Below are 24,194 nucleotides of genomic sequence, written 5' to 3'. Positions count from 1 at the left end.
AAGTTATAGAAAAGAATGATGAGACAAAGCAATTACGAAATTTTTTAAACACTATCCTATCAAACATGATACAAAACCCCATATGACATTAAATAAATGTCCCAAAATTTATTGACAAATCAAACTTTATACAGATTATTAAAATACACAAAAATAAGTCAACTCTGTCATTTGAGCTTCACACTTGATTTCTTTTGGCAAAAACATACCACCTTAAAATGAGGGTCCGAGACAGTATCATAAAAAAAATTCTTCATTTTGTCAAACCTAATTTTAACCCCACAAGCGAAGAAGGAAATTCTCCTATTTCTAAAGCCCAAATATGATATTTAAGATGTAATTTACAACATACATACGAGAATAGATCACCAAGCTTGAATAAGGCTCTGACAAGTCCACAACCGATTCGATGATTCGGATCACAACAACTAAACCCTCAGTAGCCCTTGGCATTGGATCATGGATAATCAATTTTTATCCAGAAATCTGAAGACAATGGTAACAAAAACCAGCATTACACGATAATTTGACTATTGCATGCAATCTGTAGAATTATTATTACTCACCTGCCAGAAGAACATATGAAATAGATAGTCAAGCTGCAGTTTGTCCACAAATGATAAAGGCTTGAATAAGGCTTTGTGCAGTACGTAACTGTTCCCATGTTCCGGAGACAACAACTAAACCCACAGCAGCCCCAGGCTTTGGGTCATGAATAGCCACATTTGCTCCAGAAATCTAAAGACATTGTTAAAAAAACTGAGGTGAAAAGGAAGCATTATATGATAACTCCATTATTCCAATCCATAGCTATGTTGCTCATATTTCAGTGTAAGTGTCAAACAAAGACACCGGTATGTCCAAAATTTCAAAGATTTTAGTTGGGCGGTTGTTGAATGATCATATCCTCCAACTCATGTCCAAATATACATCAAACAAAGATACTTCAAGAAAAATAAAATTTTGGGATAACATGGATCAACAAATTATTACTAACCTGCCTGATGTGGCCCAGGTTACTATTACTCTCCCCATAAACATGGCATAAGTATATTTGAGGAATCACAATCTCAACCTTCGTGTTAGTCAAAATGGGTGCTTGATTCCCACTGCCCAAAGAACATGCGCATTAGGTATACACATCATGGAAAACACCAGATCAATGTTGAAGAGTTAACATTTTTAAACCATTTCAAATTTTGAATCTAATGGAACTTTTCTCAGAAGATTGAGAACAGAAATGCTTTGAATATAGCAAATTACAAGTCATGTTTGACATATACCAGGGGAAGGATGACCTTGTGGCATTTGAATGATTAAGCAATTATGATGAAGGTTTTTTAGGGTTCTATTGTAGTTTTGAGCATTTGGTGAATAACATTTAGAGGTTATATTTGATATAGTAAATATTAAAATTTAGAAAACGACATTGACAAGGTTACGTTATTTCAATAAATGTTGCTCCAGTTTTTCATTTTTCTTAAGTATTCATATCAAACACCCCTGTCCGACACATATTAGGATATAGTATGGGGATGACTATCCGCATACATGGAAAAACTTGAAGAAAAAAAATTACACACTCCCATGTAGAACACATACACATATTTGGCACACATTCAAGTCAAAGTACCATGGACTTAATTCTAAGATTTTCAGCATGAGACATCAGATACAGAATTGGGTACAGGTGGACACTTCCTTCAAGAAAAACTAAGAGTGTGTACAACATAGATGGGTTTGTTAGTAATTTTACTATTTAGATAATTGGACATTTAAGGTTATATTTACTATTTCATATTAGCATTGAGGTCTTGGAAGTATCCTATAAGTAGCTACAGTACCTCCAATTTCGGTTATCCTTTTGATCATGGAGATATTGAGACATTGAAAAAAGGATTTATATTAATTATAGCTACTTCTTCCTTTCCTGGTGTTTCTTTATGATTTCTCCCTATTTCTTCTATTATTTCTCCTATATCCCAAATCAAATACCGGAATTATATGACAGTCAAAGTATGCAATGCCAGCTTTGCCAAAACGTTAAACCCCAACATATCAAGTTGACAGAAAGCAAAGATAGAATGATAATCCATGGAAAATAAGCATCACCTCCCCGGACGTCCATTTCTAGCAACAAAGCCAGAACCAGCATCATAGACTCCCCTAGGTGTAGCAGCCTGATACAATTCAAAAAAGGAAACAACAATAGACATTATTGTCAAATAGATAGTAACAAAGGGGAAAATATGTCATATTAACATCAGGTACATTATTTTTAAAAGCTTGACCATAATAATACATCAAAACCAAAGCCACCAACCTGAGAAGTCCACGATCCTGGAGAAGATGGCCTGTCAAACATGGGTCCATGCCCATGTCTGTCACCACCATAGGGATACGGTGCGTGGTCTAAGCTAGAGGGACCCAAGTGGTCCATACCATGTGTAAATGGTGGTTGGTGATCAAGTGGTTGGGGAGGACCAGCAGAAGGATCCATGCCATGAAAAGGTCCACTGGGGGAAGGATAGGGACATGGAGAGGCATGGTTATGTCTTGGCCTGAATAATGGAGGTGGCATTTCAGGGAAAGGAGGTAAGTAGGGCGGAGGATTAACACCAAGAAAAGGAGGTTTCATTGGGAATATGGACTCCCGAAGCCTGCCTGTGATATGAAACAATGCATCCTGCACTGATTGTAAACTACCACTGACCTGCCAAAATAAACCAAACCTAAAATATCTTATGAATGCCTCCTAAATATTCAAATAAAAAAGGCAGCACTTCAAAAATTAGGTTGGAATTTTCAAGTTCCAATCCATTATCCTTTTAAAATGCTAACAAATCTTATCATCAAAAAGATCGATGACTAAACAATAGATCTGTTAATAAACAAGCTAATCTAACCAGAAATTAATGTCTATGACAATCAATTACCTGTACAACTTCCTCATTTTGGGATCCAACACTCTTTGAAAGTTGTTCTTTTGAAGATACCCTTATATTAGCACCAGTAGCTCTTCTCATTTCATTTACAATATGACCTCCTTTACCCAACAAATAACCAATATGTTGTGAAGGTAAAAGAAGACGAGCAACAATTGCAGCACCAGGTTCAAATCCAATCTCAGCAATTCTAGATTGCACTCGAACAACAGCATCTTGGGCCGGAGAGAATCTTTGCTCTGCATGCTGCAGCAGGCAAACACATAATGAGCTTTGCAAAAATAGAATCCAAAGAAATTCATTTAAGACAACATACTTTTCTTCAGGTGTTAAGATCCAAAGAAACACATAATATGCTGACAAAGAATTCTTTTGAGAAAGTAGCATAACAGGAAGGTATCATACTTTTCTTCAGGTGTTAAGATCCAAAATCAATGATAGGCCATGATCGAAGCATAAACCAGCGTACTACATTACAAGGCTTAAAAAAATGAAACAATTGGTGCCGTTAAATTAAGATCATGTGACCTGATCCCATATCCCACATGATAACAATCCGCTTAACAAGACAACATAAGGTCAAAGACTACTTAAAAGTAGGTTAAATACAAACCGAGCAACAATTGATTTGTCCAACAAAGTAAATGATAAGACTACCCTGTTATGGTGAGCAGAATTCAGCAGAAACAAAGTACCTACAAAGTTGGTGATTCATGTAAAACTTCCTATTATCTTTAAGAAAAGGTCATCGATCATTGCATTATGATTGGTAGATATATGTAATAATACCTAAAAATCAAGCGAAATGTACCAGATTTTAGGGACAACCAACCAAATGCGTAAAGGTTTTCAATTAGCAATAAGTAAGAATATTCCATTGTCCAGACTATAATAAAGCAAAATTACTAAAAAGACAGTTAAGTTCCCATGCCTCTCGTGCAGATATCACTACAATCCGCTCTTCTGAATCATGAGAAGTATCAGCAATCTTTATTGCTGCACCAGTTTCACACTGCAAAGCCCGTACCACAGAGCCACCTTTACCTATCAAACAACCAACCTTGTCAGCTTGGCATAACAATTTAAATACAACTTCCTCTTCTAGTCCTGCTCTGCTATGGACAGCATTCTCATGCCCTGGATTAGAAGGATAATTTGCTTTCTTTACAGCTGAAAAGTTGCCTGTAATCTGCAAAAAAGGTCCACAAGATTGAAGTCGTAAAGAATATAAATAGGAGAAAAATACAAAGAGATTAAGTGTTATTAAAAAAAATTAGAAAATGTTGTTGAAGTGTAACTGTGAAATGTCGATATAAAAGACACACTCATGCCCTCAATGAGAAAGAAAATGGTTTAAAGTTTAGCAGTTACTTTAACACAATATTGTTGTTTCCTATTTTACATCGCAAACCTTTACAGGAATACAAATGTAGCATTTGTTGAACTCTATTATAAGTTCATGACAGGGAGCAGCTTCTGCGTTGGAGGAATGATTTGTGGAATTTGCACAGGAAGGAGGAAAGTATTTGGCTACAGAAATCAAGACAAAAGTGGATAATGAATGGGGATAGAAATAACAGATTCTTCCACTTATGTGCCTTGAACAGGAGCAGTGTAAATGCCATTTCGACCTTGAAAGTGGCGGGTGATGAGGTTATTGATCCGGACCAGATTAGAGCTGCTATTTCAGATTATTTTAAGCGCAGTTATAATGACAAATCAACGCTGGAGGTGGACGAAATTAATCTGAACTTCGCCAAATTAACAGATGATCAAAAGGAAGGTTTAGAGGCTGCTTTTTCGGAAAAGGAAGTGTGGGAGGCTATCTTCTATTCGGACAGCGCGAAGGCAACTGGTCTGGATGGGTTTACTATGGGATTTTTAAAAAAATTCTGGCCTATTATGAAGGAGAATATTATGAAATTTGTTCAAAATTTTCACAGAGGCAGGAAATGGGAGAATGGGGTTAATCATTCTTTCATATCTCTAATCCCCAAGAAACTGAATCCAGAGGTAATTGAAGACTTTAGACCCATAAGTCTTGGGCTAGAGTATTGGAGGAAAAAGGGGACGCGTGGTGTAGTCTTCAAAGTTGATTTCCGTAGCGCTTATGATTCGGTGGAATGGCCAAATTTAATGAGAATAATGAAGGCTATGGGTTTTGGGGAGAATGGATTTCTTGGATTGATCGATGCATTTCTACAGCCTCAATCTCGGTGTTAATGAATGGATCTCCAACGGAGGAATTTCACATTACTAAAGGGTTGAGACAAGGCTGCAGTCTGTCCCCTCTCCTGTTCAATTTAGTTGGGGAACTTTTAAACTTAATGTTGATCAAGGCTGCTTATTTAGGCCTTTTCCAGGGTTCAACATTGGCAGGGATGGTAATTCCTTCCATTTGACCCATCTACAATTTGCAAATGATCTTATATTATTCTGCAGTGATTCACCGAGGCAGATTTTAAATATTAGGAGAGTTTTGAGGGTTTTCAGTGTTATGTCTGGGCTGCATTTAAATTTGTCAAAGGGCACTTTGTATGGCGTCAATTTAGAGGTTGATAGGATAAAGGATTGGGCTAAGGAAGCGGGCTGTGGAGTGGGGTCTTTTCCAATGACATACCTCGGTTTATCGATGGTTCAAGGAAAAATTTTGTAGGTTTATGAGAACATGTAATCCAGCTGTTCAACAGAAGACTAGCAGGTTGGAAAGCTAATTCTTTGTTGTTGGCTGATAGACTTGTGTTGGTGAAATCTGTGTTGTCATCATTGCCGATTTTTTCCTCTATCTTCAAAATTCCAGTAAAGGTGACTCAAAAGTTAAATTCGTTTATTGGCCAATTTTCTATGGGGAGAAGATCAATCTAAGAAACGAATTCACTGGGTGAATTGGAATTCGGTATGTAAGCCTTTTGAAGAGGGAGGGTTGGGAATCCTTGAAATTAGCTTGATGAATAGAGCCTTGCTTGGGAAATGGGTTTGGAAATTCGCAAATGAAAAAAAACAGTCAGTGGAAAAAGATGATATGCTGTAAAAATAATGTTAGCACCTTATCTCTTGGAATAACATAGGCTGCTTCACCTATAGATTCTTGGGTATGGAGGGGTATTTTGAATAATTATGTAAAAAAGGATACGATGGGAGAGTGTTTGAGAACAAATTCCAAGATCCAAGTGGGAATGGTAGGTCGATTGCCTTCTGGACTGATGTTTGGGTGAATAATTTGACATTGAAAACTCAATTTCCTAGAATTTTTGCTTTGTCGATGAATAAATGGGGACTTGTATCCGAGTTTGGTGGTCTTCAAAATAATATTTGGGTGTGGAATATTCAGCTAAGAAGAAACCTATGTGACTGGGAATTGGAGCAGTGGATTACTCTATGTCTTTGCTCGATAATATAGTGCTGTCCGGTTCAGTGGAGGACTTTCTTGCATGGTCGGGAAATGGGGCTGGTTTGTACTCGGTCAAGTCCTATAGACAGACGTTGTCGAGCAATTCAAAAGGTAGGTTTGAGTGGAAGAAGTGGGTGTGGACAGGTTTGGCTCCTCCTAGAGTCCAAACCTTTCTGTGGCAGATTTGCCATCGTAAATTGGCAGTCGGAGTGGAGTTGAAGAAAAGAGGGATCCCTTTGGATAATGTTTTTTGTCCGTTATGTGGTTATCATGAGGAAACAGTAGAACACCTATTCTTATTGTGTTCTGTTGCAAGAGAGATTTGGAACAAATTACTAAAGTTATGGGATATTTCTACTGCTTTGCCTCAAGATCCCATTTCCCTTCTCCGTTTTGGGCAAACCTAAGGCATAATTCGAGTATTTGGAGGTTTATCCCGGCTTTCGTGTTATGGTCAATTTGGAAGGCTAGGAACTTGGTGGTGTTTGACAACGGAAATGTGGACAGTACAACTCTTTTCTTCTTCATTGGACTTAGGTTGGCTAAATGATACCTTGCGAAATACCCTACCGCATGTTTGAAGACTGATCTGTTAGTAGGGGATCCATCGCGGGCTGATAAGATTCAAAAACCTTCTTGTTCAAAGAAGGTGGTTGGTCACCTCCACCATTGGATATGTTTAAACTTAACGTGGATGGGGCAGTAACAGGTGATGGGTTGAAAGGTGGAATTGGAGGTATTTTAAGAGATTCAAATAGCTCGACCTTAGCCACTTTCTCTACAGCAGTAGGGTCTACTCTTCCTATTTTGGCAGAACTGAAAGCTATTAAAGAGGGAATTGATTTTTTCTATTCATCTGGTTGGTTTAAGAAGGGAAGACTTATTATCGAAAGTGATTCAAAAAATGCAGTGGAATGGATTCAGAACCAATACCCTGCCCCTACTTCCTTGCGTGATCTGGTAGAGGAAATTGGGGCTCTTATTTATGCTTCGAACGCTGTTCTTAGATGGATTCCTAGGAGTTGTAATATGGAGGCTGAAAAGTTAGCTAAGCAGGGGATTGGTTGATTGTTTGGAAGCTGTTTGGTTTATATGTTTTGTGTTTTCTCGGGTTATGCACAAGCTTTGAGTCTGTAAGGGTGGTGGTAGTTTTGTAATAGGTAAACCAATCAGAGGCTGTTGCAGTATCTAAATTGGTTTACCCTTAGTTAGTGTTGTTGGTTTTGGGTGTCTTCTGTTTTTCGATTTTTGAAGGGGTGTTTTTCTGGTTGTATCTTATGTAATTTCAGTTGTTGAATAAAATTCTAAGGCACTCTTTTTCTCCTTCCACTGATTAGATTCATTTCCAGAACCAAACAAGAATACATTTAAGTTCATGTACTGAGATTTATGATCATGAGTGAGAAAGTTAGAGAGAGAGTGAGTGAGAATCCTGTAGGTAGTGTCTCTTCAGCTAGAGGCAGATCAGTGCCTGGGGGAGTCTCGTGGGTTGTTTTCGTGGACAACCTTAGTAGGCGAGTGTCTAGAAGTGTTTTATGGGAACACTTTAGTTATCATGGCAAAGTGATTAAGGTGTTCATTCCGACCGTTAATAGGAAACCAAAGTACAAGGATAGTACTTTTGCCTTCGTGCACTTTGCTAGCAAAGAGGATTTGCTCAAAGCAAAGGAAAGGATGAATAATGTCATGGTCGATGGGAGGAGAATATTGGTGTCGACTGCGAAATATCCGAGGACTACTTTGTCGTGGAGTTTGAAGCGTTTTGACGTGGTGGGGGATAGAGTTCCAGGCGCAGCGGATCCGTTAGGGAATAGATCTCCTTCCCGAGTTGGTGGGAAGAAGGAGTTCCTTAACAAGTTTTATGATGGTAGAACATATAAGGATACGGTAGCGGGAGTGAAAATAGGTGCAGGTCAGAAAGCGGGTAGCTTTAGAGTTAAGAGGGAGGTGAAGAAGCCTTTGGATATTTTCATTCCAGTGGAGGAAAAGAGTTGGCTTAGTTCGTCTTTAACAGGGATCTGTAAGGCGTCCTTTGAAGTGGATTTCGTGCAAAGGGCATTAAGATCTGAAGGTTTCAATGTTAAGGTGGTTAGGTGGGGTTTTGCAAAAAACGCCTGCTTAGTAGTTTTCCGATCTGTCGAAGAGAAAGTTGATTCGATGGTGAACAAGTGGGAGGCTCTATCCTTCTGATTCGAAAGGCTAGAGCAGGTTTTGGACGAGAAGAGTATTCCTTCACCGTTCTGTGCTATTTCTTTGATAGGTGTTCCTCTTAATTGTTGGTCAGTTCCTTTTTTCTCTAGCTTGGCTTCGAGATGGGGAAAGCTTGTGAAGATTCAGAAGCAAACAGCCTAAAGAGCGGACTGCAGAGTAGCTCATTTGCTGTTGAGGGTTGAAAGTCCTTTCAATATTCCTCCTCATGTCATTTGCACTACGTATGGGCGGTTGTTTTTTTATTAAAATTAAGGTGGAAGGAAGTGAAGATTTTTTTCCGATGTTAGATGAGGTGGTTGAAGAGGACGGACCGGTGAATCTTAGGGAGCATTTATCGTCGGACTGGAGCCAAGGGGTTGATGTCGCTGGTCAAAATGGGCAGCAGGGTTTCCAGGATTTGTCAGATTCCCAGAACAGGGTTGCAACTTGGGTCCGAGACTTTCCACAAGAGGGTGGCACGATTGCCAATGGGAGTGTGAATGGGAAAGTAGTAGTTTTTAATTCGGGGGATGTTAAGGTAGGTACTGAGGAGGCAATACGAAGTGGAGTTCCAGGTCAACAAGTAGTGCAGGGGGTTTTTATTGATGGGAGTGAAAGGAGTTCAAGCATGGGGGATGATTCCTTGGGGCAATATAATGCTGTCCATGTTATTGGGCGCATTGTTAGTGGTTGATTACTAGAAGCAAGTGGGATGACAGGTCGCAATAAAATAATAAAGAATACTCTTAGTGGGAATAACGTTGGCCTGGTTTCAAGGGTATCTAACCTGTCGGGTGATAGTGTACGCTCGGCTGCCGATGATGAGGTACAATCTGGATCGGATGATGAATTGTTGTAGTGGCAGTCTGTTGGGCTGAGAAGCGATGATGGGGATCAAGGTGTCAATATAATTTCTCATGGTTTCCAATAGAGGGGGGTTGACTCTGTGGAACTAATCAATGTGTCTAATTCTATGAACGTGGTAGAGGACGAGTTGGCCCTTAACCCCAATAATATTTTGGGCTTGACTGTTAGTGATTCACTTGTGAATCAAGGTGGGACTAATACTGTGTTACCTATGAATGAAAATCGAATTACAGAGGGGAATAAGGGGATATGTCCTAATAATTCGATCCAAATTCTTCCTCGCTCAAGAAGTTTGATTAAGCACATGAAGTTAAGGATTGCTCCAACTTGGTCTGGTAGTGCTTGCTCGGAGGGTGAATTATCTATTACTTTTCATGACAAAGTTTATGAAAGGGTGGATAGAGGATTGGTTAGGGAACCTTTGAAACAAGACAGTGTTTCTTCTGAGTTCCCACACCCCTCTGTGGAAGCAAGAATGGAAGCCGCTGCTACTAGGGAAGTTTGTGATTTGTTGGGGATCTCTTTTAAAGGGGGGAATCATGTTTTGGAAGAGAAAATTTTGACGATGGAGCTGAAAGGGCCTCTACGGGGCTCTTGAGAGTAGTTTTCAGGTTAATCAGGGTTTGTTGACATTTTTTATTTATGTCACAACTCAAGTTGATCTCCTGGAATGTTAGGGGGCTTGGAAAAAAGGAAAAAATAAGAGCAGTTGCAAGACTAGTATCAAAAGTCAAACCAGTAATTATGCTTTTACAGGAATCTAAACTGAAGAAATGCAATAAGGGTATACTGAGGAAGTTGGGGGTAGTTATCTGCAATGTAGTGGCTTTCAGCCAGCTACTGGTTCTGCAGGTGGTCTAATATGTATGTGGAATGATAACTTTTTTGAAGTCAGCAGGGAGCATAAACACAACAGATTCATTGCATTATCAGGAAAGTTTAAGGTGGTTAACTTCGATTGTGTTGTTATTAATGTGTATGGTTCGTCTGTTGAGGCTGATAAAGAGGAGTTCTTTAGAGAGTTTATGTGTTTCATGCAAAGCCTTGATTTGTCAGTTTGCCTAGGGGGGATTTCAACGCCTATCTAGATCCAGAGGAGAAAATTGGAGTGGCTCAGAATTGGCATTCAATGGAATTATTTTCCTACTTTGTCCAACACCTAAACCTTATGGATCTTCCATTAGTTGGAGGGAGATTTACTTGGTGCAATAATAGGGAGTCTTCCACGTGGATAAGACTAGACCGCTTTTTAATAAGTGGTAGCTTTCTTCATTGTTTTCCAAAAGTAAACCAGAAAATGTTACCAAAATCTCTGTCAGATCATAATCCAGTGCTGCTAGAGGAAGATTCCAAAAACTGGGGACCCAAACCTTTTAGGTTTTTCAACTATTTGCTCGAGGAAGATGGGTTTGCTGGGGTGGTTCAGAATTTTGTTTCTAATTTGAAGAAGAATAATGGCAGAAGGGGTTTGTTGAGCACACTTCAAGGAACTAAGAAAGTGATTAAACAGTGGCTGAACAGTAATAGTTTGGGGATTTCTGAACAGATTTCAGATTTGGAATTCAAGATGCATGATGTGGAATTGAAGTCACAAGCTGGGGGGCTTTCTTCACAAGATAGGGATCTGTTATTGCTTATGAGGAATGATTTGTGGAAGCTGCATAGGAAGGAGGAAAGTATTTGGTTCCAAAAATCAAGACAGAAGTGGATTAAGGATGGGGATAGAAACACCAGATTTTTTCATTTAAGTGCCCTTAATAGGAATAGAGTAAATGCCATTTCGTCAATGAAAGTTGTTGGAGATGATATTTCTGATCCGAATCATATTAGAGAAGCTATCTCGGATTATTTCAAGGTATTTTATAACTCTAAATCAACACTGGAGGTGGAGGATATTAATCTGAATTTTGCTAAATTGTCTGAAGAGCAAAAGGACAGTTTAAAGGGCGAATTTTCTGAACATGAAGTGTGGGAAGCTATTTTCTATTCGGACAATGCAAAGGCACTTGGTCCGGATGGGTTTACTATGGGATTTTTAAAAAAATTCTGGCCAATTTTGAAGGAGCAGATTATGAATTTTGTTCAGGATTTTCACAAAGGAAGGAATTGGGAAAATGGGGTCAATCACTCTTTTATTACTCTTATCCCCAAGAAACTGAATCCTGAGGGCATTGAAGATTTCAGACCTATAAGCTTAGTGGGAAGCTTATACAAAATAATTTCCAAAATCCTTTCGAAAAGGCTTGTTTCAGTTATTAACAACATAGTAAGCCCGTCGCAGTTTGCATTTATTCCGGGTAGAAAATTGTTTGACTGTGCTCTTGTGGCTAATGAAGGAAAATATTGGAGGAAACAAGGGAGGTTCGGAGTAGTATTCAAAGTTGATTTTCGCAGGGCTTATGATTCGGTTGAATGACCTATCTTATTGAGACTAATGAAGGTTATGGGTTTTGGGGATAAATGGATTTCATGGATCGATTGTTGTATTTCTTCAGCCTCAATCTCGGTGCTAGTAAATGGATCTCCAACAGAGGAATTTAGTATTAGTAAAGGGTTGAGACGAGGGTGCAGTCTGTCCCCTCTCTTGTTTAATATAGTTGGGGAACTATTAAATCTGATGTTGATCAAGGATGTTGATTTGGGTTTATTCCAAGGGTTCAATATTGGCAGGTTTGAAAATTCATTCAATTTAACACATTTGCAGTTTACATATGATCTAATATTATTCTGCAGAGGTTCTCCAACTCATATATTAAATATTAAGAGAGTTTTAAGGGTGTTCAGTCTTATGTCAGGGTTACATTTAAATATGTCTAAGAGCAAGTTGTATGGGGTTAATATAGAAGATAACAAGATAAAGGATTGGGCAAAGGAAACGGGCTGTGGAGTGGGGACTTTTCCAATGACATATCTTGGTTTACCGTTAGGTTCAAAAAAGAATTCTGAGGCTATGTGGGAACCGATAATCCAGAATTTTAACAACCGGTTAGCAGGATGGAAAGTGAATTCTTTATCATTGGCTGGAAGACTAGTGTTGGTTAAAACAGTGTTGTCATCATTGCCCATTTTTTATCTTTCCATTTTCAAAATTCCTTTAAAGGTGTCTCAAAAGCTGAATTCTCTGATAGCTAATTTCCTGTGGGGAGAAGATCAATCTAAGAAACGAATCCACTGGGTGAATTAGAAATCGGTTTGTCAACCTTATGAAGAAGGTGGGCTTGGAATAGTTGACCTGAGTTTGATGAATAGAGTCTTGCTTGGGAAATGGGTATAGAAATTCGTAAATGAAAAAACAGCCAGTGGAAAAAGATGATCTGCTGTAAAAATAACATTGACAACCTGTCTATCGTAATCACAAAGGTTGTTTCTCCATTGGATTCTTGGATTTGGAGAGGTATTTTGAACAATTACCTGAAAAATGATCAGATTGGATGCTGTTTGAGAGCTAATTCAAAGATCCAAATAGGTAATGGCAGGTCGATAGATTTTTGGAATGATGTATGGGTTAATAATTTGACTTTAAAGTCAAATTCCAAGAATCTTTGCTCTTTTGACTAATAAAGGGGAAAAGTGGCTGAGTTTGGTTGTTTTGAAAATAAGGTTTGGGTGTGGAATCTTCAGCTAAGAAGAAGTCTTTGTGACTGGGAATTGGACCAGTGGATTGCTCTAATATCCTTTGATCGATAATATAGTTCCGTCCGAAGCCGTGGATGACTCTCTTGCTTGGTCGAGAAAGGGGGATGGCTTGTTCTCGGTTAAGTCTTGTAGATTGACGTGTCCAAGCAGCTCTGATGGAAGTTTAGAGTGGTTTAAATGGGTATGGTCTGGTTTAGCTCCACCTAGAGTGGAAACTTTTCTTTGGCAATTGTGTCATAGTAAATTGGCAGTGAGAGTGGAGTTGAAGAAAAGAGGAATTTATGTAGAAGATGTGATGTGTCCTTTATGCCATATTCATGAAGAAACAATAGTAACACCTATTCCTTTCTTGCTTTGGTGTAAGGGAGATTTGGTATAAATTTCTTAGACTATGGGATATTTCTACTGCTCTGCCCCAAGACCTCATTTCCTTGCTAGGTTCTTGGTCGTTTCTAAGGCAGTATTATCTTATTTGGAATTTTATCCCGGGGGTGGTGTGTTGGTCAGTTTGGAAGGCTAGGAATTTGGTAGTGTTTGAAAACGGGAAGTTTGACAGTTCTGATCTTTTCTTCATTGCCAGATTTAGGCTGGCAAGATGGTACCTAGCTAAATACCCGAATGCTGGTATTCAGACAGATTTGCTCGTAGGGGACCCCGTTGTCACGAAATTGGGCCTTTTCCCCACACTTTGGGCTATTTTGGCTATGTTGGGCCACATTTGGTCTTGGATGTTGATAGAATAGTGTAGATTATTCTAGAACACTCAAGACTTGTACATATTCTAGAAGCATTCTAGAGTCTTCCATGTTAGGTAGGAAATAATGGAGAATTCTAGAGAATCTCTCCCTACCGTAGGATCAAATCAATCTCCACCGTCCATTGAGGAGGTGGGATGCTATAAATAGGTGTAGAATCCTCATTTGTATATCATCCAAGAGTTGTAAGCATTCAAGCATTCAACAAGCTTTCTCTCTAAGTTCTTTCCTTTCTTCTTTGTTTCCTTGCCAATCCTTTCTCTAGCACGAGTTCGAGTAAGGCTGACTTAGCTATCGCGAGGGGCGAAAAGGAGCTAAGGCCGCACGAGGCTTATTGAGAGATTAAGTCCGTGACAGTTGGTATCAGAGCCGGTAAAGACGTCAATATCGTGCACGTGTATTGTAGGAATGGCCGGAAACTCGAATGAGTCGACTGTTGCTGAGGAACGTGGAAGAGAAGCTGCACCCACCAACAAGAATAAGAAGAGGGACCAAAGTAAGGCCCGCGAGAGCGCTTCTTTAGAACCGATGGTGGCAGAGTTTGGCGAGAAGCTGGAAAGGGTCCAGCACGACTTCAAGACGTTGGAGGACCATGTCTTGGAGCAAGTTGACACACTCAAAGGAAATGCCGAAGAGACCAACAACGAGGTGGAAGCTCGGTTCATACAGCTAGAGGATATGATCCAAGCCGTCCGTGAAAGCATCGAGGGGATGCGGGAGGACTTGACGCTCTGCAAGAGAGCCGCCGTTAGCGGGGGTGCTAACCATGTCTCCACCCCGAGGGTCGAGTGCCCCAAGTTGCAAGGGTTCAACGGGGCAAGGGACGCCAAGGAAGTCGAAAACTACCTATGGCGGATGGAGCAATACTTCGAGGGAATCGGCCTTAACGACGAGGCCGCCAAGGTAAAGACCGCTGCCTTATATCTTTTCGATACTGCTATGTTATGGTGGCGTAGGAAACATGCCGACATAGAGCGAGGGGCTTGTCGGTTAGATACGTGGGATGAGTTCAAGAAAGAACTCAAGAAGCACTTCTATCCCGAGAATGTGGTCTACGAGGCTAGCAAGAAATTGCGGGAGTTGAAGCAACGGGGTATTATGCGGGACTATGTGAAAGAATTCACAACCCTTATGCTTCAAATTCCCAATATGTCCGAAGAAGATCTCTTGTTCTACTTCATTGACGGACTACAAGGATGGGCCAAGCAAGAGATGCACCGTCGGGACATTAAAACAGTTGATGAAGCCATTGCCATCGCCGAGTCACTCGTCGACTTCCAACCATACTCCCACACCAATGCGGCGAAGAACAAGGATAAATATCTAGCCAGAGGTGGGGGAGAACGGCGTGAGAACAACCAAGGCAACCGAGACCGAGACCATCGAAGGCACAAGCTAAAGAGGGAGATCGTGATCGACGTCCGGGCCGAAGGGACTATGAAGAGAAGAAAAAGGCCTTCGTTCCCAAAGGAGGATGTTTCTTGTGTAAAGGACCGCATCCGATGAGTAGCTGTCCCAAACTTGGTTCATTGTCTGCCATCGTTGATCGTCAAGACACAGAGTCTCAAGCCGAGATGGGATCACTCCAAGTTCTAAACGCCTTGAAGGCCAAGTCGTTGACTCCAACACCGAGTAATGGGCTCATGTATGTGGAAGCGGTGATCAACGAGAAGCTGACAAGAGCCATGGTGGACACGGGAGCTACCCACAACTTCGTGTCCAAAGATGAAGCCAACCGTTTGGGCCTGAAGTACACTGAGAGCACAGGATGGCTCAAGACGGTAAATGCACAAGCGACACCATTCTATGGCGTGGCACGAGGGGTCGAGCTACGTTTAGGCACTTGGAAGGGTCGAGTGAACTTTTCCGTCGTTCCCATGGATGACTTCAAGGTCGTTTTGGGGTTGGACTTCCTTCGACAGGTAACCGCTTTCCCTATGCCTTCCTTTAGTTCTGTTTGCATCTTGGAGAAAGGGTCTCCTTGCATGATCCCCACGGTCGAGGCACCGAAAGAGAAAGGTCGAGATGCCACACAACTCTCGGCCATACAACTTGGTAAAGGCATCAAGAAAGGGAACATTACTTACTTGGCCATGCTAAAGGAAGATGACGAGATCGAGAAAACGGATGACCTACCATTGATCATCCGTGAAGTCCTAGAGGAGAACAAGGACGTGATGCCGCCCGAGTTACCAAATAAACTTCCCCCAAAGCGTGAGGTGGATCACAAGATCGAGTTGGAACCCGGTGCCAAGCCGCCTGCCCTGGCACCCTACCGAATGGCCCCACCCGAACTTGAGGAACTTCGAAGGCAACTCAAGGAGCTAGTCGATATGGGAATGATTCGACCTTCAAAGGCACCGTATGGCGCACCGGTACTCTTCCAAAAGAAGCACGATGGGTCATTGCGCATGTGCGTCGATTACCGGGCACTTAACAAGGTAACCATTAAAAATCGCTACCCGATCCCTTTGATTGCCGATTTATTTGACAGACTTGGAGGAGCCAAGGTGTACACGAAGATGGACTTGCAAAAAGGCTACTACCAAGTTCGAATAGCAGAAGGCGACGAGCCAAAGACTGCATGCATCACCCGATACGGATCGTACGAGTGGTTGGTCATGCCCTTTGGTCTAACCAATGCACCGGCGACGTTTTGCACGCTCATGAACAAGCTCTTCCAACCGTACTTGGACCAGTTCATGGTGGTGTACTTGGACGATATCGTGGTATACAGTAACTCCATCGGAGAATATGTAGACCACTTGAGGATTGTGTTCAAGATACTTCGAGAAAACGAGCTATACGTCAAGAAAGAAAAGTGCACGTTTGCCACCGAGGAAGTACACTTCCTTGGACATGTAATCGGCCACGGGAAGCTATTAATGGACAAGAACAAAATTAAGGCCATAACCGAGTGGGAGCCGCCGACCAAGGTAAGTGAGATGAGGTCTTTCCTTGGTCTAGTAAATTATTATCGCCGGTTTATACAGGGCTACTCAGCGCGAGCATCACCATTGACGGACCTACTCAAGAAGGGGAAGGCATGGGAGTGGTCTGAACAATGTCAGAAGGCCTTTAAGAACCTGAAGGCAGCAGTTAGCCAAGAACCTGTCTTGGCCTTACCCGACTTTACCATGCCGTTCGAGGTGCATACCGATGCATCCGACTTCGTTATCGAGGGAGTATTAATGCAAGAGGGGCATCCGATAGCATTTGAGAGCCGCAAGCTGAATGACACCGAGAGGCGGTACACGGTGCAAGAGAAGGAGATGACGGCCATCATCCATTGTTTGCGGGTATGGAGACATTACTTACTCGGTGCGCATTTCACCATCAAGACCGACAACGTGGCGACGAGTTACTTTCAGACCCAGAAGAAGCTATCACCAAAACAAGCTAGGTGGCAAGACTTCCTAGCCGAGTTCGACTACACGTTGGAATACAAGCCGGGCAAAGCCAACGTTGTAGCCGATGCCTTAAGTCGAAAGGCGGAGCTCGCCGCGATCTCTCTAGCCAAGGGAACCGTGTTGGAGCGCATCAAGGAGGGCCTTGAGCAAGATCCAATGGCAAGAGAATTAGTAAAGCTGGCTAGCGATGGCAAAACCCAACGGTTTTGGGTAGAGGACGGTCTACTCTACACCATGGGACGACGAATCTATGTTCCAAAGTGGGACAACTTAAGGCGAGATCTTGTCAAAGAGTGTCACGACACCAAGTGGGCTGGTCATCTGGGTCAAAAGCGCACTATGGCATTGCTAGAGACGGCATACTTTTGGCCCCATATGAAGGATAGCGTGGAGCTTTACGTGAAGACTTGTCTTGTGTGCCAACAAGACAAAGTGGAGAACCGACAGCCGGCGGGATTACTGGAACCTTTACGAGTCCCCTAAAGACCTTGGGATGCGATCACCTTGGATTTCATTAGTGCATTACCCAAGTCTGAGGGATACGGTTCGATCATGGTCGTCGTGGACCGATTTTCTAAGTATGGGACTTTCATACCATGCCCCAAGGATTGCACTGCGGAGGAGGCCGCGCGAGCATTCTTCAAGAATGTCGTGAAGCATTGGGGCTTACCAAGGAGCATCATTAGTGATCGAGACCCTCGATTCACCGGACGCCTATGGACGGAATTGTTCAAGCTCCTTGGAACCGAGTTAAATTTCTCCACAAGCTTTCATCCTCAAACTGATGGGCAGACTGAACGGGTGAACGCTTTGTTGGAGTGTTATTTGCGGCACTTTGTGAGTGCTAACCAGCGAGATTGGGCTAAATTGCTAGACGTCGCCCAATTCTCTTATAACTTGCAGCGGAGTGAAGCCACAGGCCGGAGTCCGTTCGAGCTTGCGACCGGACAACAACCGCTCACGCCGCACACACTGACAATGCCACTTGACGAGGGTAAGAGTCCCGGGGCCGCCAAGATGGCTAAGTCATGGGAGGAGAACGCCGACATCGCCCGCGCATGTTTGGAGAAAGCACGAAAGAAGATGAAGAAATGGGCGGACGAGAAGAGGCGACATCGAGAGTTCTCCGTTGGAGACCTAGTCTTTGTGAAACTTTTGCCACAACAATTCAAAGCCCTCCGAAGCGTTCACAAAGGACTAATACGGAGATATGAGGGACCATTCCAAGTACTTGCCAAGGTGGGAAAAGTGTCTTATCGCTTAGACTTGCCAAGTACACTTAAGATTCATCCGGTCTTCCATGTAAGTATGCTCAAGCCATATCATGCCGACAAGGAAGACCCAAGCCGAGGGTATTCGCATCGAGCACCTCCCGTAGTAACCAAGTCTTATGACAAAGAGGTGGAAACGGTGCTCACAAGCAGGACGGTCCGCAAGAGAGGAGTCCCACCGCGTACCGAGTATTTAATCAAGTGGAAAGGACTACCAGAGTCCGAGGCAACATGGGAACTAGCTGAAGACTTGTGGCAGTTCGAAGAACATCTCAAAGCGTACGAGGCGACGAGGACGACGCCAGAATAGGTGGGGGAGAATGTCACGAAATTGGGCCTTTTCCCCACACTTTGGGCTATTTTGGCTATGTTGGGCCACATTTGGTCTTGGAGGTTGATAGAATAGTGTAGATTATTCTAGAACACTCAAGACTTGTACATATTCTAGAAGCATTCTAGAGTCTTCCATGTTAGGTAGGAAATAATGGAGAATTCTAGAGAATCTCTCCCTACCGTAGGATCAAATCAATCTCCACCGTCCATTGAGGAGGTGGGATGCTATAAATAGGTGTAGAATCCTCATTTGTAAATCATCCAAGAGTTGTAAGCATTCAAGCATTCAACAAGCTTTCTCTCTAAGTTCTTTCCTTTCTTCTTTGTTTCCTTGCCAATCCTTTCTCTAGCACGAGTTCGAGTAAGGCTGACTTAGCTATCGCGAGGGGCGAAAAGGAGCTAAGGCCGCACGAGGCTTATTGAGCGATTAAGTCCGTGACACCGTGCTGGCTGACAAGTTCTATAATTATCCTTCCTCTAAGAAGGTTATTCGATGGACACCTTCTCCACCGAATATGTTTAAATTCAATGTTGATGGGGCAGTTAGTGGAGATGGGGCAAAAGGTGGATTTGGAGGCATTCTTAAAGACTCATTCTGCTGTACTTTAGCCACATTTTCTTCGGCTGTAGGGCCTGGTCCTCCTTTGGCAGAATTGAAGGCGATTGAGAAAGGAATAGATGTTTTCTATTCCTCCGAATGGGCTAAAAAGGGAAGACTTATTATAGAGAGTGATTGTAAAAATGCAGTGGAATGGATTTCAAAGCCATATACTGCTCCAACTTTCTTTAGTTCTCTGGTGGAGGAAATTGGGGTTTTAATTTCTGCTAGGGACATTTGTCTTAGATGGATTCCTCGGAGTTGTAATTTGGAGGCCGACAAGTTAGCTAAGGAGGGGATTGGCTGAGTGATCAGGTTCTATGCTTGGTCGGTTATTAGGTTAGCAGTTTAGAGGTTTGTCTACAGTAGATGGCTTAAGATTAGTCATTGTGGGTGTTTATATTGTTTAGGGGTATTTCTTTCTAGTTGGGTGTCTGTGTTTTATGAGAGTGTTTATTTGGATGTATCTTATGTAATTTATTTTGTTTAATGAAATCATAAGGCACTCTTTTCCTCCTTCCACTGATTAAGGAGCTTTCCTATAATTCTTATAAAAAAAAAAGAGCTTCCTTACAAGCTCCTATAATCAAGAAGGGAGTTTTTAACGAGGCCTACAATTCTTATAAAACAAAGAGAGGAAGAATGTATGTGAAAGTCACTATTCTTTAGGACTGTATGAAGCAACCCTAACCTTAAGCGTAAAGCTTTTAGCTTTCAGTGTGACGCATAAGGAAAGCCTACATCTCTTGGTCTCTCTTTTTCTTTATCCCACATCAATTCATTAAAAAACCAATCTCATATCATTCCATTTATATCCCAATAGTCATAAACCAAACCCTAACCAAGCACAAAGCAGAATGACCATTTAAGTTCATTGTAATTTGTCCAACCATGTGCAAGTACCTGAGATATTCTTCTATTTCTCTCCAAATCCCAGAAGGAAACCTATTTGCTCTCAAACTTTCCCATCTCTTTAACATCAATTAACCCATCCAAATGGGCCTGTTCGTCAAATTGATCTTTGAAACTACCCATCTAAATGTTTGATGCCAACCTCAGCATATCTTAAATTTCAGGACATACAAAAATGTGTTTGTCAATATATATTAGACATGGATACAGGACATCACCTTCTAATGGCCCATCAATATATGGAGAAACTTGGGGTTAAAACTGAGCATACTCATGTCTGATTCATAATCATATCCAACACTCACACACAAGTCCGAGTAAAGTAGGCAAAAGGGAATAGGACGTTGATTTTGCTGTTGCAGTGAGTCTGCTCTCAGCTCATATTTTGACACCACAACAGCAACAACAAAATGTAACAACTAGACTAGAGTAATGATCAGTTATGCCTTTTTATGCATAAGTACATATTGTTAGATGCCTAAATAATTACAAATTTAATAAGAAACACAGAAAAATCAAGAAATTTCTTGCGCAGTACAGAGTAAAGATGATACCTGAAGCAGCTCATCCCCTGGAGCAGCACATGGTAGAATCTGGTCTCTAGTCAAAGCCCTAATTTGAGTCGCATTTTCATGCCCAATCTTCTCTAAGAACCAACCCCCTCTCCCCAATAAACATGCAGCCTGATTATACGCCAATAGCATCCTGCAACAAGCGACCAGATTTTCGCTTTCTTTTTCTGTTTCTTCGTTATCGGCAGCGTCCCCTTTCACTATTCTCTCGAAAACCCTAATCACCGCCTTCTGCAACGGCGACCAAGACGAAGTAGTTTCCTCTTCCCCGCCACCAGAACCTCCTCCCCCTCCCGACGCAGAATTACATCCATCGTCGCTGAAATCTTGCTTCGGCTCCGCATTAGAATTGTTGTTTGGGTTATCAGCATTATTAGAAACCGGAGGTTTGTTATCGGCGACAATTTGGATGATACGTTCCTCGAAAGGATCGTCGAGGATGCGGATTTTGGTGGAAGTTAGAGACTGGAGCTGGCGAATGACAGAACCGCCTTTGCCTATTAGGGCGCCGGTTTTTGCTGATGGGCAGAGCAGTCGAATTTGTATAGTTTCCGGCGATGGCCGTTTCTCCATTGAAATATAGCTCAGATTGGGTTACTCTTCCGGTCCAATAAGCTCAACTCAGTCCGAATTAGGCTTATCTTATTTCGGTGCTCGCATAAAACTAGAATAAGTAACCATTTAAAAATATGAAAGGGTAAATATATATTTTGGTATTTGAATTTAGTTTCAAAGTATAATTTGGCATAGGTTTGGTTTTTCATGTTGATTTTTTCGTTTGATTAGATATATGGACTTGATTTTTAAGTTCAAATCAATGCATAAATTTGGATTTTTGATCCAAATAAATTATTCACTGAAAGTATCAAATGGTACCAAAAAAAAGTTGAAGAATCAATTTTCACCAAAAAGTTAAGTTGAAGTACAAAATTCAACAAAAAATATTAAGCATAAAAAAATGAATACAAAAGCAGAAAGAAAGTCTAATATGAATACGATGGGGGTGGCAGGGGCCAGGATTACGTCTGCTTTGTGCGTGAAGCTTAGTTACGTGAGCAGCAAGTTTGATACCTTTGGAACCAGGCTTCACCCTATCAATGTCTGCCCCCCTATGGCTATAACATAGCTCCTCCTCGTCTACACCTGCCAAATAGTAAATATTAAACGTGCCATGCCATCAGTTGCCGATTCAATCTACCAGATCTCATACCTTGACAGGAAGACCAGCCCCCGGGTACTACTTTATCGGGCGCCCTATGCAAAACATCTTCATCGATCATGTTTACAAGTGGATCATCTTCTTCAATTGGCTGGGCAAAAACTGCTTCACCGCCTATCATTGAAGTGTTTAGTTTAGAGCTTTCTGAAATAATGTACCTTAAATCACTGCCCATTGTTTTGTTTTGGAACTCAACTGAAGTGCAAACTACTGTGTGGAAATAGGTTTCAAGAGGGTAAGCTACATTGGTGAAATACATTAATAGTTTTCTTGGAACGTTATGCCATCCATGGACGCAAAACTCCATCAATATATTGAATTAATCACCCACGGTGAACGTTATATTTTTCTTAAAACTGACCTCCAAATATCTTGAAGGCATCTGGTTTTCGAGTTTCAACATCGTAGTGAATTGCAGAATTGCTCCGATGATATAAATTGGGGTCTACAACAATTAAGTTTATCTCTTCCCTTCTGCACAAAAGAAATGAAAATGAAGGCTTAGTTTATCAAATAAAAGCTGGAGTTGGACTAACTAGAATATCAAAAAGATAACCTTAATCAAAACCAAAATCGAAAAGATAATCCCAGGATTGAATAGGTATAATTTAAAACACAATGGTGGTTTGTGCTTACTGTTTCCAGCCCGGATTGCTAGTATAGTCGATGAAGTTGAGATCCCTTGGAAGGAAAGTGAAAGCATGGAGGAGATCTGCATCCAAAGCAAAATTATCAGTACCTGGTTTTAATAAATGTAATTTGATTCAGTCTTGTAAAACATTCCCAAACTAGAAGCTAGGGTCTATTCATTAACCATTTAGACTTTCTGCAAACCACCATTGTTCTTGGACTTATGCTACATTGTTATTAGTTTAGTGACCAAATCTATGTTATTTAGACTCGCGTGACAGTATTTATCTTATATAGGAACATTTGTAAAGGCGTCCAATATTGATATTTAAGAAGATTAGCTAAATAAGAATATAAACGAATTTAACTCATCATCCGACTTTAAATAATATATATGTTTGTATGAAAGATTTTACTACAATAATGGAAATGAAAGCACCAGTTGAACATATTCAAACAACTTTTCAGTAAGTTATCGTTGTTGGTGAACATTTCAGGAAAAATGTGAGGCAAGTTTAGAATACAATAAAATTTCACTTTATGCATTTCTCAATCAAAGTTCATCTTTATCACCAATCACATAATTTTGTCGGAAATCCTAACCTAAGTCTCATATCATACACATATTCATATTCTACATCCAATTAAGTAACATAGAAAAGTCGAAATTTAGGACAAGTTACCATCTTGAGTCATTAGGGGATAAGAAGAGGCACTTAAAGGTATGAACCAATCCCAATCTGAATTAATCTTGAGAAGCAAAAGCAGCAGCATGAAATGTAGCAGCAAGAGCTGAAGGTCCCATCTGATTAACTGCATAACTTTTACCTTCAACATTAACATTTCCAAATGTTTGGAACACTGTTTCGGATTCGATCAAAAACCATAAATTTTATCTTTCACAATCAGATGAAGCAGAATCAAGTTGCAGCAAATACTGGTTTCTTGGATGATATATTGCTTTCAGCAACCTCAACATTTTCTTACTGTCTCCATTGCTGGCACTGATCCAATAAGCAAGAACAGGTGGACAGCCATACCTAGACCAAAGCAAAAGGAAAATAGATCCGAACCATAGTGTATAGAAATTAGTGAAACTGTCAATAATATCATATAAAAAATCATCTTTTAATAAATATGAAAAAAAAATCGATTCAGTTCTTTAAAAATTATGAATATTTCACATACCCTTTTATTGGGAGCCTCAATGGTTTCTGAAACTTTGAAACCTTCAAAGAAACTTCATCTTCGTTGTTTCTTCGATTTTGATAAGCCTCCAAACAATATTAAAGTTGTAGCAAAAACAACCATCCACGGACAATAACCTGAAAACCATGAGTAGATCTTTATTATCCTCATTTTCCACTGTTTTTTAGCATAATGTGGAGCACCTATAGTTTAAGACTCGTCGAATGAATTGAACTAGAAGAGACCCGAAACTGAAAACGCCGTTGGCACCATCATC

General features: G+C 41.0%; 2 protein-coding genes and 1 pseudogene across 2 annotated transcripts in view; all 3 read right to left on the bottom strand.

Annotated features, from left to right (window-relative positions):
• The window catches only part of LOC120156186 (NADPH-dependent pterin aldehyde reductase-like), a 27,099-nt gene extending 18,362 nt beyond the window's left edge, over positions 1-8,737 (bottom strand). The window contains exons 1-2 of the mRNA XM_039167586.1: positions 8,733-8,737; positions 6,778-6,781 (exon numbers count right to left, since the gene is read on the bottom strand). The gene's annotated coding sequence lies outside the window, so the exon portion shown is untranslated. The remainder of the gene's footprint in view (positions 1-6,777; positions 6,782-8,732) is intronic.
• Positions 266-21,510, bottom strand: LOC120156202 (KH domain-containing protein HEN4-like). The gene is made up of 8 exons (XM_039167597.1): positions 20,863-21,510; positions 3,877-4,134; positions 2,937-3,191; positions 2,324-2,713; positions 2,113-2,180; positions 998-1,109; positions 567-738; positions 266-486 (listed from the first exon to the last, which is right to left on the bottom strand). Exons 1-7 carry the CDS (start codon positions 21,451-21,453, stop codon positions 595-597), a joined length of 1,818 nt encoding a protein of 605 aa, XP_039023528.1. The 5' UTR covers positions 21,454-21,510; the 3' UTR covers positions 266-486; positions 567-594.
• On the bottom strand, positions 21,465-24,194 carry LOC120156201 (annotated as a pseudogene).

This window comes from Hibiscus syriacus, unplaced genomic scaffold (assembly GCF_006381635.1).
Source record: "Hibiscus syriacus cultivar Baekdansim isolate YM2019G1 unplaced genomic scaffold, ASM638163v2 tig00111213_pilon, whole genome shotgun sequence".
NCBI classification, from domain to species: domain Eukaryota; kingdom Viridiplantae; phylum Streptophyta; class Magnoliopsida; order Malvales; family Malvaceae; genus Hibiscus; species Hibiscus syriacus.
Note: the sequence above shows the minus strand (reverse complement) of the source record. Positions and strands in the feature narration are given on the sequence as shown.